Here is a 15,560-nt window from a genome sequence, read left to right on the forward strand (position 1 = left end):
TTTACAAAACACATAAATGTACAGAAAACCCAATTTTAGAAGCCAGCTTTCAAACAACCATTCCCTTGCCGTGGTATGGGGACCAGACGCCACGCACACTTGGTTGAGCGCTGTTGACGGCTTTGTTGTAACGTTTCAGCTTCTCTCCACTGGCATCACGCAATAACTCGGCCTTCTGAAGGATCTCGTATGGTGATAGGTTTCGTACGCAGATGGGCTTAGTTCGACCATTGATATAATGACCGACAACGACGGGGTGCTTTCCGGGTCGAGGGGAGATGGAGAATTCGACTTGAGGGTTGGCGGCGGCGAACTTGGGGAGAAGAGACTTGATGAAGCCACTGCTATCAGGTTAGACAATTCTGAGAAGATCTGGGATGTTTGATTTGTTTCACATACTTCATACCCTTGGAACTACCGGCCCAGTCACAGTAGTAGAAGTCTAACTTCTTGCACTGGAGGATAAATGCACCGAGGCCATTCTGTAGAGTTCAGCACTTATGCCTCCAAGACATCGTCGCATTCAACATACCTGGCCTTTTGCTATTTGTCTTATCGCCTTAACTGTCATTTTTGTGTGGCCGTATCAAGTGACAAAATGGTCCGATAACAGCTAGAAAGAATTGACGTGCTGAGAGGCTATCGCCAGAAAATCAGCTCTCGGTGGAGGATGTCCCATTTGGGTTTAGTATATGTCGGCAGAATATCGGTTGGCAGGAAGCCTCAGCCACTGCAAGGCACCCCTCGAGTCCAAAGCAGGCTCAAGGATTAATTTCCCCCACGAACGAACGCGCGACAGCTTCAATCAAATTCCGCCCATTATCGGCTTTTCTGTCTGTCCTTCATCACGCTCGCCTATTCGTTCTCGGTTAATAACTTCATTTATCGCTCCTTTCATCCCGTTCAATTAGGTAGTGCGATGACCGACAAGCTCCCCCCCAACCTGCTCGCGCTCTTCGCGGCGCGACCACCTCTGCGATTCATCGATCCGCCCGATCATGCGCCTCAGCATCGCAGGACAGTACCCATCACCGGTGTCGCACAGTTTCTCCCGGAGCTTCAGAAGTATAAGGAGACCGATGTTTACAACCCCACTGAGAGTTGGTTGCAGGCCCGCGATCGCAAGAAGCGAGAGAAGAAGGAGAAACTGGAGACGCTCCTCAGAGAAGCGCCCGATCATCGTCAGGATACCTGGGGATTCCACTACAAAACAAACGCTAACTTGGTTGACAGATAAGCCAAATGAAGACCCCAACGTTCGCGGCGATGCCTTCAAGACTTTGATGGTCGCGCGTCTCAGTTACGACGCTGATGAGAGGGATCTTGAGAAGGAATTTGGTCGCTACGGTCCCATCGAGCGTGTATGCAATGGTCATCAAAACATCTCACAGCCAGTGACTGACACCACCGCAGATTCGTATCGTTGTCGATACTCACGCTCATGAGAAGCCAAACAAGAAAAAGAAGCCCCATCGCGGCTATGCTTTCGTCGTATTCGAACGAGAGAAAGATATGCGAGGTAAATATGAACCCTTCCCCTTCTGACTAGCCATTTGTATTCTTCCCTGGATGTATCTTTCGAGTTGTGGCCCTCAAGCTTGCCCTTCTCATGGAGTATATGCGAGACACCAAAGGGCCCTCAAGCTTGCCCGTCTCTACTTCTTCCTTTTCTTTTGTCATATCCGTCAGCACAAGGTACCATTTAGGGTAAGATTGACTGACACCTGCGCCATTCGGCGCAACCATGAGCAGCGGCTTTAGATGCCTGTGATGGTATGCGCATCAAGGACCGACGTATCAAGGTAGACGTCGAACGCGGCAGAACTGTCAAGGGCTGGAAACCTCGCCGACTTGGTGGTGGCCTCGGAGGCCGAGGCTATACTCGGGCTATGGCTGCTCGTCCCATGGGTCCCGGTGGCTTTAGCGGCGGTGGCGGTTTCCGTGGTGGTTTCAAGGGTTTCGACGGAGGACGCGGCCGTGGAGGTTTTAGAGGAGGATTCGGCGGCCGTGGAGGAGGATTCCGAAGCGGCGACCGGGGAGGTGATCGAGGCGGCTATGGCGCCCCTAGTGATGCCCCATCTGGCCCTGGATTCGACCGCAGAAACGGCGGCGGCAATGGTGACCGGGACCGTGGCGACCGAAGGGGTGGTGACCGAGGCCCCGGTGGGTATGATTCTCGTAGCGGCGGTCGCTCATTTGACGACAGACACGGCGGCGGCCATCGTGACGGTGGCCGATACGGCGGAGAACGCGAGAACCGACGCACCGGCAGCAACATGGAACCCATCGGAGGTCGACGAGAAGGTGGGTATCGCGAACAACGGGACCGAGACTACGACAGACCCCGTGATGACGATGGTGGCCGAAAGCGTGGCTATGACGGCGGCTATGAGGATCCTCGAAAGCTTCGTCGTTATTAGCGGAGTAATTCTCCATGACCTTGTGTGGTGGGTTGCCGATCTTCTTTCAGTCATTAATCCAGACCCCTTTTCCACGAAAGGAAGGGTAAGCACACCATTATCGCCAAACCTCCGATATTGGGTATTCCCGATTATACTATACGCCTCTGTCCGATAACGCTCGTCGGATTTCACTTTTCTGCTGTCATTATTTAACCAGCCGACATGATACTCAACTCGATTTGAGGTATCATCCTCTGGTACATCCATATGGACTCAAGTTTACGCAACGTGTCAGGTAACCTTTCTATGTATTCTATTTGCTTTTTGGGAGTCGGGGGTAAAATTTGGAGGATAGGTCGATGGTGAACTGGCTACTTTATGCTACATAAGGGTAAGACTCGGTGACCTACTCCGTACTGACCCTCGAGATGTTGCCTAGGCTGGCTAAGAAGGCCGACTCTGATGTATCACTTAGGAGTTTTCATGTTCAATAACAGTTCAGAAAAGAAGCGAATTTTGTGAATGTTGTGAAGTACGTATTGTCATTCGGGCGGGCCTATTGGTAAAACATGATGCCCTTCCATATCCCATGGCCCTCAACGCCGAGATCCCATAAAAATTTCATGCTGGTATCAGTCATTCAAACAGAAGATGTTAAACCCAACGTCTAGCACCATATTCTATGCCTTATCCTAGGCTCATCTAATTCTCATCCATAGCATTGGGGTTAACCTCTGTCACCTCAGAGGTAGCAGCGTTCCAGTATCTAGACCATGTTAGTTTTTTGTTCTTGTGCTGAGTTGATACTTTTGGAAGAGCTTTAACGTACGCTAACACCTTGACCTTGAATTCGCTCAAGCACACGTCGAAAAGCTTAAGCAATCTTGTCTGTCGTGAATCCAAAACATCGCCCTCCTTGCAAACAACATACTCCTCGCCCTGACCATCCTCATCACCGAGAACGACACGACCCTTGACCATACGGGTAGGGACACCAAGACGTCGCAGCTCCGGCTCGATGGTGTGCTCGAGAGGAACATCGTGCTCAGCGGGAACCTCACCAGCGGTAGCATAGACAACGCCGGTAGGAATAGAGAAATCGCGGGTGGCCACAGCGCCAGCGCGGGCAAAGTCGACAGGAGCAAGGTTCTCAAAGTAGGAGAGGATTTCTTCGACAGGGCGGTTGGTCAAGATCAGGCCGACAGTACCAGTCAAATAACGGCTGAGGTCCTCAATTCCAGAGGCGATTGCCTCCTCGGGTGTCTGGCCAAGAGCCTTTGCCATGAGCTTTGTCTTTCCGAAGAAGAGACTATAGAGAATTAGTTGCGATCAGGAGGCTTACACACAGAGGCATTACCGGCAATCGGACAGCTCACGTCGAACGTCCTTGAGGTGGTTGTTTCGCATGTTATCGACGCTGAAGACAAAGCAGTTCTGGTACTCGGGGACAGAATCGCGGATATTCTGGAAAAGCTTGTCCTTGTTCTCGCGCGTCTTCTTGGAGACCTGTGTGAGGTGGACGACCTTTGCGCGCTTCGACTTGGGCATTTTGGCGGTATTATTTGTTGATAAAAGGGCTCAAAGGTGATTCTAAATGGGGTGAGGTCGAGGGGGGATTGAGAATCGAAAGCTTTAGTTGGTGGTTGTGGTTTGAATGGGACTTGAGATCTCAATGCCTGCTACAGAAGGCGGCTGTCCACCGGATTTTTTTGCTTTCTGCGATAAAAATTTCGAATGGGTGAGCTATCTTATCAGTTGACCCCGCAATTTTACTCACCGAGGCAGGGGTCCAATCGCTCACCTAGGGTGTACTAACCCGGTAATGTCTGGCAGGATCAATACAATAGCATTGAAGTAAGGAGGCAGATCAGGCCTAAGTAATCGATTCAGCTTCTTTGTTTGCCACTTTCTTGTTTTTAACTACCTAACTCGAAAACAGAAACTCTCAAGGACCAAGATTGATTACCTTACCTAAACCAAGACACTGACTGTGTATGGGCGAGGGAGGAAAGAAAACTTGGGAGTTTGATCCTGAACGAAAAAAAAGACTTAGGTGACTTACTATAAGTTTAACATGAGTTTAGAATACCTTTTGTGACGTTAATTTTATCACTCTCTATCCAGGTCTGATGCTTTCTTGCTCCCTGAGGGTGGGCTATGTTGAAGAGACTGTACCAACGTGATGAGATGTAATAAAAGCAGACAACGAACATTGTTTCCGGTCAATGCTGTTAGAGCCATCTTCTTTCAAGCACTACAATGTAAGCTTACAGTATACTCTTACTTGGGGTCAGTTGTTCAAATGAATACAGATGTCATACGTGCAGCTGGGCTAATAAAATGAGGTACGGGAGTAAGGTCGTTATAATCTTCAATCTGTCTATATTCAATTGACAGTCGGTGTTTAATATGCATACTATGTATATAGTGAATATTCGGGATGAAGCGATCGCCAAAAAGCAAAGCGATGTGAATTGCCATGGGGAGCCCTATAACGTCAGATAGTCCACCACACCAATTATCTTCGAGTCTGCAATACTGCAATGACAGGGTTGTATGCTAGAACGCTACATAATGGTGACATAAAGATCCCTGGAAACTTAGCGATATAGTTGAGATATCCCGGAAAGTTTAGGTGAGTTTGATCTGACTCGGTACTGCAAGCGTATATGATACCTTTCGTACCTATTGAGTTAACATAAGAATTCATTGTTTTGCAGCTCAGCTGATGCTTGCGGTCGAGTCTCGTCGAGACTTGGCGTCTTTCGGGAAAACTATTACACACTTCCCGTTCCGAGGACAGAATCGTGAAAAAAGAGGGAAAGAGAACAAGACAGATGACGCACAGACCACCTTCTAGTTGGAGCAGCCAGGAGCTCTGAAGTCGTTTTCTTACTGGAGCCACACAAACACATCACACATTGTCCAAACATCTCTTTCATCCCAATTGCAGAGCCCCGTAAACAATTCGACTCCTCCTTCTCCATCTCGGTTTCTAGCTAATTGAAGCTCTACCTCCCTCCACTATCTTTTCCATTTCCCACCTTCCAAGTCCCGTAACTCTCGATCTCTTGTCCGATCCCGAAGTTTGACCTTGCCACCCCTCACGGCTTTGCCTTCCAACCACGAACCCACGACTCCATTTTGTCATCAGGCTTGCCCTATTCTGCTTGCTTGCTTCGACTCGATTCAACCCAACTCCTGCCCCATCACTTCAATCTCGACCGAACACGATTTTCGTCTTGAGCCTGAACCCGTCACATCAGGCTCTGTGTCTTCGACGTTTTCATACCCTCGTTCGACCCGTTTCCGCGACACTGAGAGCTCGCCGGTTGCGCACCCAGCCTAATTTTCGCTCCGAATCACACTCATCATATCAAACTTCACATCACAACACACAGCCACCATGGCCTCCAACGGTAACTTCACCCAACAGGATCAGTACAAGGAACCTGCCGACCAACAACCAACAGCTCCTACTACCTCTGCTGCCGATGGCTCTGCCACCGCTGCCGCTTCTGCCACCAACAGCCATTCCAAGGATGAGGTTGGCTGGTATTTCGTGGAACAATTCTACACCACCCTAAGCAAGTTTCCTGAGAAGCTTCACGTATGTTAACTCCGTTGCCGGTGCGCTTTCTTCATACTAACGACCTTGATAGCTTTTCTACGGCAAGCGCTCGCAATTCGTCTGTGGTCGCGAAGCTGAGGTTGCCAAGGTCTCTGTTGGCCGACCGGTAAGTTGAGATAGAAAAGGAACATCTGGATTGGTTACTAACAGTATAACAGGACATTCAAGAACGCATCAAGAACCTAGACTTCCACGACTGCAAGGTCAGGATATCCAATGTTGACTCCCAGGCTTCCTTTGAGAACATCGTCATCCAAGTGATTGGCGAGACTTGCAACAACAACAAAGCACCCAAGAAGTTTGTCCAAACCTTTGTCCTTGCCCAGCAACCCTCCGGCTACTTTGTTCTCAATGATATCCTGCGATATATCGATGATGAGAGCGATGACGAGTCTGCTGCTGCTTCTGAGGAGCCTGCCGCTCCCGCTACGGAGGAACCTGTTGCCGCTGTCGAGCCCGAGGCTCCCCAGTCTGTCGAGGAAACCAAGGATGAGGCCCCTACCCTCGACCCCGAAGTTGTTGATCAGAAGCTTGAAGAGGTTTCCACTTCTAAGGATAGTGTGACCCTCAACGGCGACACCTCCGAGGAGTCTGTGACTAAGGATCCTGAGACGAAGCCCGAGGAGCCCGCCGAGACCGCTGATGAGGCTGCTAAGGAGCTTGCCGAGGAAGACGTGAAGGAGCCCGAGAAGCCTAAGGATCCTAGCCCTACACCCGTTTCCAAGCCTGTCGCTCCTCCTCCTGCAGCTCCCGAGAAGCCTGCAGCTCCTCCTAAGCCCATGACATGGGCCAGCCGAGCTGCCGCTGCCCTTCCTAAGCCTGTTGTTCCTCTCCCCAAGACTACTACTCCTCCTGTGAGCCAGAGCCGTGCTCCCGCTCCTGCTGCTGCTGCTGCTGCTGCTTCTGCCGCTACTTCTCAACCCGCTGCTGCTCCTGCTGCCAGCTCTACCGCGCCCGCCACTGAGTCCGCTGGTAAGGATGCGGCTGGATGGCAGACTGCAGGCAGTGACTCTAAGCGACAGAACCGACCTCAGTCTGTTTCCGGACCTCCTGCTGATAAGGAAAGCACCACCGTATACGTCAAGTTCGTCACGGATAAGGTCCAGGACGCAGACCTCAGGAACGCCTTGACTGCTTTTGGCGAGCTGAAGAGCCTTGATATCATACGCCAGAAGGTAAGATCAGATTCTCTACTGTGACACTGTCGTCAAAGCTAACATGGTATAGAACTGCGCATTCGTTGAGTTCAAGACCCCCGAAGCCTCCAAGGCTGCGGTTGCTGCTAACCCTCACACCATTAACGGCGAGACTATCATGGTCGAGTCCCGTCGCAACAAGCCCGGTGCCAATAACGCTGGTGGCCGAGGCCCCGTTTCTGGACGTGGCCGTGGTGGCGCTGAGGGCGGACGATCTGGTGGCCAGGGCCCCCGAGGCAACTTTTCTGGTCAAAACCGTGGCCGTGGTGGCGCTCCCCGCGGCCGTGGTGGTGCCCAGTCCCATAACGCTTAAGCAATAGCGACTGGTATATATAAAGTGGCAACGATCAGACATTGACACCAGTAGTCAGTCAGTCTTGGTTTGCTATCTAGGTCCCGGAACGACTGGGACCCCAAATCGAAGCAATCACAACTAATCTACGTGATATACATAACCATTCAAACATCAACACGAGGGGACGACAACAGAAAACAAGCTCAGCAGATGGTCAGGGGGAGCGGTAAGGGAGCGGAGTTTGGTATTCCCTTTCGGAGGAAGGATGGAGTTGGGAATTTGGAGTCATAATTGTTCGTTTTCATTCCGGTGGTTTGCGCGCTGCATCTGCATCTGATCCTCTCAGCTGGCGATTGGGTTACGGATTTCAGCGAAAACAGGGGAAAGGTCATAGGCTGGGAGCTTTGGTTTGGCATCATTACTTTCTAATGACCGTGTACATTCTTACAAAAGCGAACGGACGGGCGATAGAGGTGGCAGTACTCGGATGGGCAGAAGGACGTCGACGGGTATACATACTCACGAATCAGTGACAGTTGATGATGGTGGACGAGAGTCCAGGCCTGTGATGAATGAATGGGCCTGGAGGGACCGTGTTCTGTACCTTTTACTGTGCAAGTAGTAATGATCAGTACCTCTTTGGTTTCCATTGCTTGAGTCGAGCTACCAGACCAGACCAGATCAGATCAGCAAGTGAATGCAAAATTTTCATATCAAGTCAACGTTTTCATGCCATGTCATGTGAGGCAGGTAACGTAGCATGCTGAAGATCCAGGACAGGAGGGGCATGACGGCCATGATATCCAGTATCGGTCTAGAAGGTCCCGTAGAAGCAATGGTGCTGTTGCTTGTCTTCTACATGCGATGATATCCGAAGTTAAGCTTGCAGAGCCAGCCTCGTGGATCAAAGAGGTCGAACGGTTCGTCGCATGAGAAATTGTTGTTAATGATGGACGTTGGTCAAGGTTCTTTTGTAACAGGGAAAAGCATTGACAAAAGGCCAAGCCAGTTACTGGGGGGCTTTTGAACGAGAGAGGATACCCACGCGTAATAGTTACTATGCAGAAAGGCAAAGAGAACTTGATTTTGAATCTATCGACGGTCAAAGTTGCACGTGTTCGTGTAGTAGACACCGCGATTTGATTCTATCCATTCTGTTCGTCGGAGACTATCCCGAATAGCCAGGGCGTGTCCTATTATTGTACATACATGAGGTAAGGTAGGGTAGCTTATTCCGGACACGCCGCACAATGAATGACATGGGGAAACAAAAGGTTCCCCGGGTATTTTTGCGACCTTCTAAAAGCAGACCGCAAGGAGAAGAAAAGAGCAGCCAATATTATGTGAGGGAGAATTACTGGCGATGGGACGATGCAAGCAAGGTCCTTGCCGAGAGATCCGGGGAGTATCGTTATTATTATCCTGAACGATCAGTTCAGTTCAGTTCAGTTCAGTTTACTCCGTAGTTTGCTATGGAAATATCTGAGACAGCGGCTTGAGCTCATCACAAGTTCGTTGGGATTGTTTTAGGAGTAAAGGTTGCAGCCAAGACGGGAGAGGATCATCCATGGGATGCTTGTTCTGCAAGCTTGCAGGCTTGGTTTACGATACATGAATCACGTAGGTAGTACGTATATTATAACTATGTATACCTCTCTGTTACTCCGTAAGTCAAAGGTAATTAATCAACTCGTGGATGGAATGCGAGAGCCTCGACTTAAAACTCCGTCGACGGTACTTTTTAGGATCATGTTCCTTGCAAGATGAGACAAGGAAAGGATCGACATAGAGCCTGAACTCTCCAGACTTCCGACTTCCTTGCTTACAGGTCTCTCGGAGGAATAATTACCGTGCGATTTGCGTGATCGTCAAGAAGCAATTCGACTGCCGGTGTCACGGACGGAATTAGCAGCAATACAAGCCCAAGCAAATCAAACAATCTCACTGCATGATGAATTGATTGATTATCTTGATGATCAAACGTCACGTCACACCAAGAAAAAGTGCTTGCGTGTTCTCTCCCCCGCAAAAAAACCAGGCTCCTACATACATGCCTAGGCAATGCATGCAGCATACTCCGTACATAGGTCGTGATTGTACTAGTTATCAATCGGCCCTGCTCCAGGTTCTTGTGCTTAATAGTGTCGTGCACCCAGATTGGGAACCCAATGGACAGCAAGACGGGAAGTTTCTGACGGAGATGGTCCGGAAATGTTGTGCAACCCGCGCGGGCCGCTATAAGATTTACTATTGACAATGTCTATTCACTCTATTGGGTCCTTCGTAGAAGAAGAGAGGGGTTTTCGGTGTGGTCCGTGTAGGTAGGTATTAATTAGATTCATTCCTTGTCTTGTGCGAGTGAGTTGGCGACCTAGGTAGGTATTGATGTTCCTTCTTCGCATTCATCGAGTCCGAGGATGGATGAGTCGATCAATTCATCCGTGATTCGTCCAGGCAGCTCGCATGAAACATGAAAAATGATTTACCTGTTACAGGGAATCAAAATGTCACGATGGCTGACGATGATTAATAGAATAACTGGAAATACTCACATAGAATATTAGTGTGGGGCTATTATTTATGATTCGAAAAAGAGACGCCGAGTAGAAGGGCCTGACCCCAGACATAGAAGAGGGGCCACTATCAAAGGTGCCAGTGCTAGTATCAAAAGTTCCTTTGACGAGCGCAACGCTTCCAAAGCGATGAGGTAAGCTGTCCTGGAGAAAAAGGATACAGTACTCGGTACGTACTCCGGAAAGTTCCCAGGAGTCTGGCTCGCTTTTGACGGGCGAATCAGCTTTCAGATTGAATCGTTATTCATCGAAACGGTGAAGGGCACTTTTGTAACGGAACAAGGTGCCGTTTTTCTATGTTGGTTGGCTCATGCTGTTGCGCCTGCAATGCGGCGTCTCGGATTGATGAAATGAGGGCCGGCCGAAAATATCTTCACTGTGGAAAGGACTTTTGTGCGAGTTGACGCCCTATCAAGTAACAGAATGAATGACTTGCAGGACAGGTCTCGTGTTTAATAAGGGCTTTAAGCGATGATCACGACCTGAGGCTCCGGATATTGAAGTCGAGACCCGGCCGAGAAATCGATTGTGGCTTATGTACGTTGAACAGATTAGTCCGTATCGAGGCTTGAACTCTATCGGGTGCCTCCATCGATTTACTGGCATGGCTTTTTGGATGTTAACTAGTATGGCAATTGCCCTTGTAGCAGAACTGTGAGGACTATGGGGTGAACGCCCAAAGAGGGTTGGGTGAGTATCATATCGCCAAAAACATATAATTCAAGGTTAAAATGCATACTCGAAGCAGAGCTTCCATTGGCAGTGGAGAGAAACTCTCCTAGGCAAGTCCTGTGCCGGTTATCCGTCACCCTTTTGTGACCTCCCCGACCGGGACTAGCGAGGCAAGGTGGGGCCGTGTGCTGCAACTTCCTCGTGCGGTTCTGTCTGTGAGTGTGGGCTTGTGAGACCCTAGTTCGCGGGACCTTTTGGCGGGAAGGTGGTCCTTTTGAACCTGCAACATGCGGCTGCCACTGACAGTCCACCACCGAGAGACAGCGCCAGGCAGGCGCAGGCACAGAACAGGTCAAGCAAGCCATGCCATGCCATGCTATGTGTCGTGCTTTCCCGGGACCGGGGCTTTTTTAACGATCAGGGTGCTCTTTCCCCGACATCTACCTGACCTACAGTACAATCTCACTGCCCAGCTCCTGCGGAGTCAAATCGAGTCGACAACCAGGCCTTGGAAGGAAGAGGAGAACCCTGGACTTGGCACCACCAACGACATCTTGCACTCTTCATCATCGCGACATACTCGAGGTCAACCATAGCACCTCTGGAACAAAGATACAGAGCCCTACACCAAATCTGAAAAAGATATCCACTAGCAGAGGCGAGATCGGCAGTCAGCGCGGAAATCCGGCGCATTTAGTACAGTAAACTCTGCTGCACTTTGATGCGCCTTTCAAAAGTGCGGATCGCATCACATCCGCGCATCCCACAACCCGGCCGAGACAAAAGGCCAATCAAGACTCTGTCGCATCAGATCCAATTGTGATTGTCCTGACTTGCTCGATTTAGGCGAAATCGCTTTTCTCGAAAAAGTACGGTAGCGTCCACTGCAACAGCGCGCCAGCAGCCTCATCTCGCCACTCTGAGCCTGAGCCTGTGCCTGTGCCAGCGTTTTGGTCCACGCTCCCCAATACCATTCCCACACCCTCACGTTTCTACGACTTCTGGCTGCCACTCCACTCTCTCATCTGAATCCTCCTCAAAGCTCGGTTCAACGTGGGCCCTTTTGAAACGGCTGACGTCGCTTTGCTCTGGTCTGGCTGCTCCGGTTTGGTCACCGTTTCCCTGATCTTACCATCGATCCTAGTCACCCCGAGCAAAAGAGCCGCCGCATTTCCATTCCTCTTCCATACCCCATCGAAGCTGGACGGAGGCACGCCTGGTTTGGGCCCTACCGACATCCCGTTGAACCCCGTCTTCCAGCTCGGCTCACACCCCCCTTCGATCCACGATTCTCTCCTCAAACTTACGAACCCCTGCGTGCGACCTTCTTCCACGACAGATGCTTCTCTTCGTGGATCCATGCTGACTGTTCTGATCCTTTCACCTACGACTTCTGTTGGCTCGCTCCAGTGTCTTCTTCCAAACCTCTCCCCACAACCTCAGAGCGGGTCGGAATGATCAACCTCCTCAGTTTACCGTCCTCTATGGAGACTCCTATGGCCAATGCTCGTTGAGGTTCACGCCCCCAGACGACAGAGTCACCCTGTGAGCCTTTTCCGTTCCGTATCGGCCGGTCGTGGGGCCCTCTCCGACTTCATATAAGTCCCATCTCCCTCCAATGGACCTACGCAGGGCCACGGCCGAGGACGATGTATCATCCACGACCGCTCCTACGTCGCCGCCCCTCAGGCGGCGTGTATCGATGGAGGAGGACCTCTACTACCAGCGTGTCATGACAAGTCCGCGCCGACCCTCCCAGCCGCCTCCGTACCAGCCAGAGCGAGATCCGCCGCCGACAACGTCGAATGTCTCCCATGATGGGGATCGTTTGGAGAAGGGGAAGGAGCTCACGACTGGTGGGGGCGGCGAAACTCAGCTTCATCCAGATACAGGAAAAGAAAGCCTACCCGACTATAAGAACTCAATATTACTGGAAGGTGTATTTGACAAGAAACACGAAATCGAAAACTTGATAAAGAGGGCCGAAGACCGCCAATGGTATCCCGTTCATGTCTGTTTGAATGGAACAGCGCTTAGCATATATGGTACCAAGAAGGCATGGAGTTGGGGTAGAACACGCAGTGACGGGCCATCGGTCGACCCAGATAACCCTCCATGGGTGAAGAGGGGCAAGCTTGAGAAGACATATAGCCTTTTGTATGCGGATGTCGGTATTGCCGCTGACTATACGAAGTAAGCTATCAAAGTCAAGGCCTAGGATTTGTTATTAACAAGATACAGGAGGCGATATACCATCCGTATTCGAGCCGAGACAGACCAATTTCTACTATGCTGTATCGAGCTGAGTACATTTAACAAATGGCTCGAAGGTCTGTTCGCAGCTATCGATATTGCTCTGCCTCTGGAAGACCGAGATTTCCCGCGTGATATGTCTATTCCCCGAATACAACGAATTCGTTGGTTCCATGGCCAAACGCCGACGGCTACAGCTATTGATTTGTCAGAACTAGGCATTGAAGGAGGATCTGAAGAAGTCTCTGTGACAACAAATGAGGCTCGTCCATCAGCGCCACCTTTGCGATTAGCTCCAGAATCTCAAACCAGGCTAGAACCTGAAATTGAGGTTGAAGGAGATGAAGAAGAAATGGTTGAACCCCATCCGCGAATAGACCTTGCCCGTCGTCTCAGCACAACGTCATACAACAACATGGGCATTGACCCTGTCGATGGAAAATGGATACCAGAACATCAGTGGTCGAGTGCTCATGACTTGCTGTATGCCAAGCTCTGTTACAGCAACCTACTCTTTAGAAGTCCCCGCAAAACACCATACATCATCAGCAAGGGCAAGAAGTTCTATGTTGATTGGACGACAGGCCGAATGGTCAGGGTCCTCCCGCCTGCCTACGGTGAGATCGACTACTTTGGGGCTTGGCAAACGGTTCATACCGAAAACAGACTTATCTGAGTTCTTGGCCAAACGGATACACCCTCCTGCCACCACTATATCATCTATCATCTACCTCATCATTACTACATACACATACTCACTGGAGTCGACAACTATTCTCTTACGACAGACACCACCGCGACCAGTCATACTTCCTTCAAGATGGCGCACATTTAACCTGTCATGGGTTCATTCTACGACGTATACAACTAGGTCACCTGTCATATTTTGTCACATACGGAGCTAGATATTCTTCTCATCTCTTTCTTCACAGTACATATTTTCTCTGCATATCTGGCGCATGGAAGGCTGCGGATGCATCAGCCGATGATGACAGGGGCTTACGATCATGGAACGGAGTTTGCATTTCATTTATTGTTTGCTTAGATCCTCGCGCTTTCTGCATTTGAGGACGCTACACGGCATTGGGTTGTGGTGAGTCGCGCCCTCGGCCATTTGGTTTTCAGTATGAGTGGCCATGGCTGCTTTTCCATATCAGCAATTCATACACATTTGCATGCATGGATTGCGATGCCTGTACATAGAAAACATCGAAAGAAACATTTTGAAGATGGCGTTGCATCTAAATGCTTGATTAACTGTGACCGTGGCTTCGTAAATGCTGTTATACAAGACAAAACAAAACATTGGTATAATAACGCCCGTTACTCCCAGATCCATTGTATGACCACAGCATACGTTCAGCTTCATGCTATCTAGATGCATCTTTCTCACCGTTCATAGTCATGATGATGCTCCTTATTGCCTACCACCATTGGCTGCGTCAACAGCTGCTATGCCCTGTCTCGTCTCAGCAGCAACATCGTCCACAACCGGGCGCAGCGCGTCATTTGCGCCCCGGACATCGGCGACGACAGCTTCGAGGGTATCAAGAAGTGCACGAATTTCTTCTCTTTGACGACGAACTTCGTCGTACAAAAGAGCGTTCTGCGATTGTGTCGTTTGTAGACGAGCATTGAGTTGCGATTGGTGCGCCGTGAGGGCGGGCGTGAGATGTGCGGCGAGGATTGCTGATGGGGGTAGAAGATGAGGACTATACATATGTTAGTGGATGGCGATTATAGATAATAGCGAGAAGGGAACATGCGGTATTGGCTCTTCTGTTGTTGACTCTGCGCGTCGGCGGGAGGCATCGCTAATGAGGCTCTCTAGGTCATTGAGCTTAGGAACGACCTGTCTCGATACCATAATATTATCAAACTCTTTCTGTCCGCCCCGTATCAGCATTGTCCTTATTTACCGCTTGATTCTGTCATACCTCGCACTTCTCACCAAGCTTATCAACCATTTGTCCCTGAACCTGCCTCAACACACCCTCCGCCCTCCTCGCAACCGTAGGGTAGCAGCCGGCGACATTGTCCCATCCAATCTTGCCCAGCGTCTTCTTTAGCGATCGCGCGTAGAGTTCTTGAAGACGCGCGGCGCGGGGACCAGGCGTGACGGCTGTGTGTCGCTGAGGGAGGGGCGGTGATGCGGGAGGGTCTTGCTCTGATTCCGGATGTTGCCCTGCTTCCTGTGGTTGAGACTGAGTTGTTTCTTGGGCTGTTTCGGCTTGCGCGGGTTGTTCGGGCTGCGGATCGGGCGCCATGACGATAAATATGGCACTGATGTTGGAGATGTTTGGCCTTGGTGGTTGAGAGACGCGACTGATAAGGCGGCGCGTGGGGTAAAGTGCTGTACATACCTCTTATCGCACGTGGTCAATCATGATCACTATAACTCCAGACCCTCAAGGACTACAAAGGAAATCCAGAGTCAATCTGGTCTTAAATATCCATAATATCTATATACGTCTATGAAAACAAGCTTGTCAAAGCCAATTGTATGTCGTGTTTGTATGTACGATGTGTATCCATTCA

The 15,560-nt window shown here is 50.2% G+C and overlaps 6 protein-coding genes across 6 annotated transcripts; 3 read left to right on the plus strand and 3 right to left on the minus strand.

The window, feature by feature from the left end:
• Window positions 1–49: 49 nt before the first annotated feature.
• On the minus strand, window positions 50–571 carry J7337_002368 (uncharacterized protein; the record flags this gene model as incomplete). Its single annotated transcript, XM_044820098.1, has 3 exons — window positions 50–341; window positions 400–482; window positions 533–571. 3 exons carry the CDS (start codon window positions 569–571, stop codon window positions 50–52), a joined length of 414 nt encoding a protein of 137 aa, XP_044684398.1.
• Window positions 572–919: 348 nt separating this feature from the next.
• Window positions 920–2,420, plus strand: J7337_002369 (uncharacterized protein; the record flags this gene model as incomplete). Its single annotated transcript, XM_044820099.1, has 4 exons — window positions 920–1,181; window positions 1,234–1,361; window positions 1,414–1,519; window positions 1,753–2,420. The coding sequence occupies 4 exons, from the start codon at window positions 920–922 to the stop codon at window positions 2,418–2,420; spliced, it is 1,164 nt and encodes a 387-aa protein (XP_044684399.1).
• Window positions 2,421–3,104: 684 nt separating this feature from the next.
• MRT4 (mRNA turnover and ribosome assembly protein) lies at window positions 3,105–3,950 on the minus strand (the record flags this gene model as incomplete). The annotated part of the gene is made up of 3 exons (XM_044820100.1): window positions 3,105–3,168; window positions 3,232–3,711; window positions 3,760–3,950. The coding sequence occupies 3 exons, from the start codon at window positions 3,948–3,950 to the stop codon at window positions 3,105–3,107; spliced, it is 735 nt and encodes a 244-aa protein (XP_044684400.1).
• A 1,858-nt stretch (window positions 3,951–5,808) lies between these two features.
• On the plus strand, window positions 5,809–7,542 carry J7337_002371 (uncharacterized protein; the record flags this gene model as incomplete). Its single annotated transcript, XM_044820101.1, has 4 exons — window positions 5,809–6,012; window positions 6,065–6,139; window positions 6,192–7,208; window positions 7,261–7,542. The coding sequence occupies 4 exons, from the start codon at window positions 5,809–5,811 to the stop codon at window positions 7,540–7,542; spliced, it is 1,578 nt and encodes a 525-aa protein (XP_044684401.1).
• Window positions 7,543–12,387: 4,845 nt separating this feature from the next.
• Window positions 12,388–13,698, plus strand: J7337_002372 (uncharacterized protein; the record flags this gene model as incomplete). The annotated part of the gene is made up of 2 exons (XM_044820102.1): window positions 12,388–12,962; window positions 13,011–13,698. The coding sequence occupies 2 exons, from the start codon at window positions 12,388–12,390 to the stop codon at window positions 13,696–13,698; spliced, it is 1,263 nt and encodes a 420-aa protein (XP_044684402.1).
• A 741-nt stretch (window positions 13,699–14,439) lies between these two features.
• Window positions 14,440–15,289, minus strand: J7337_002373 (uncharacterized protein; the record flags this gene model as incomplete). The annotated part of the gene is made up of 2 exons (XM_044820103.1): window positions 14,440–14,734; window positions 14,967–15,289. The coding sequence occupies 2 exons, from the start codon at window positions 15,287–15,289 to the stop codon at window positions 14,440–14,442; spliced, it is 618 nt and encodes a 205-aa protein (XP_044684403.1).
• Between the last annotated feature and the right edge of the window lie 271 nt (window positions 15,290–15,560).

Source organism: Fusarium musae, chromosome 2, assembly GCF_019915245.1.
Source record: "Fusarium musae strain F31 chromosome 2, whole genome shotgun sequence".
Taxonomy (NCBI): Eukaryota; Fungi; Ascomycota; class Sordariomycetes; order Hypocreales; family Nectriaceae; genus Fusarium; species Fusarium musae.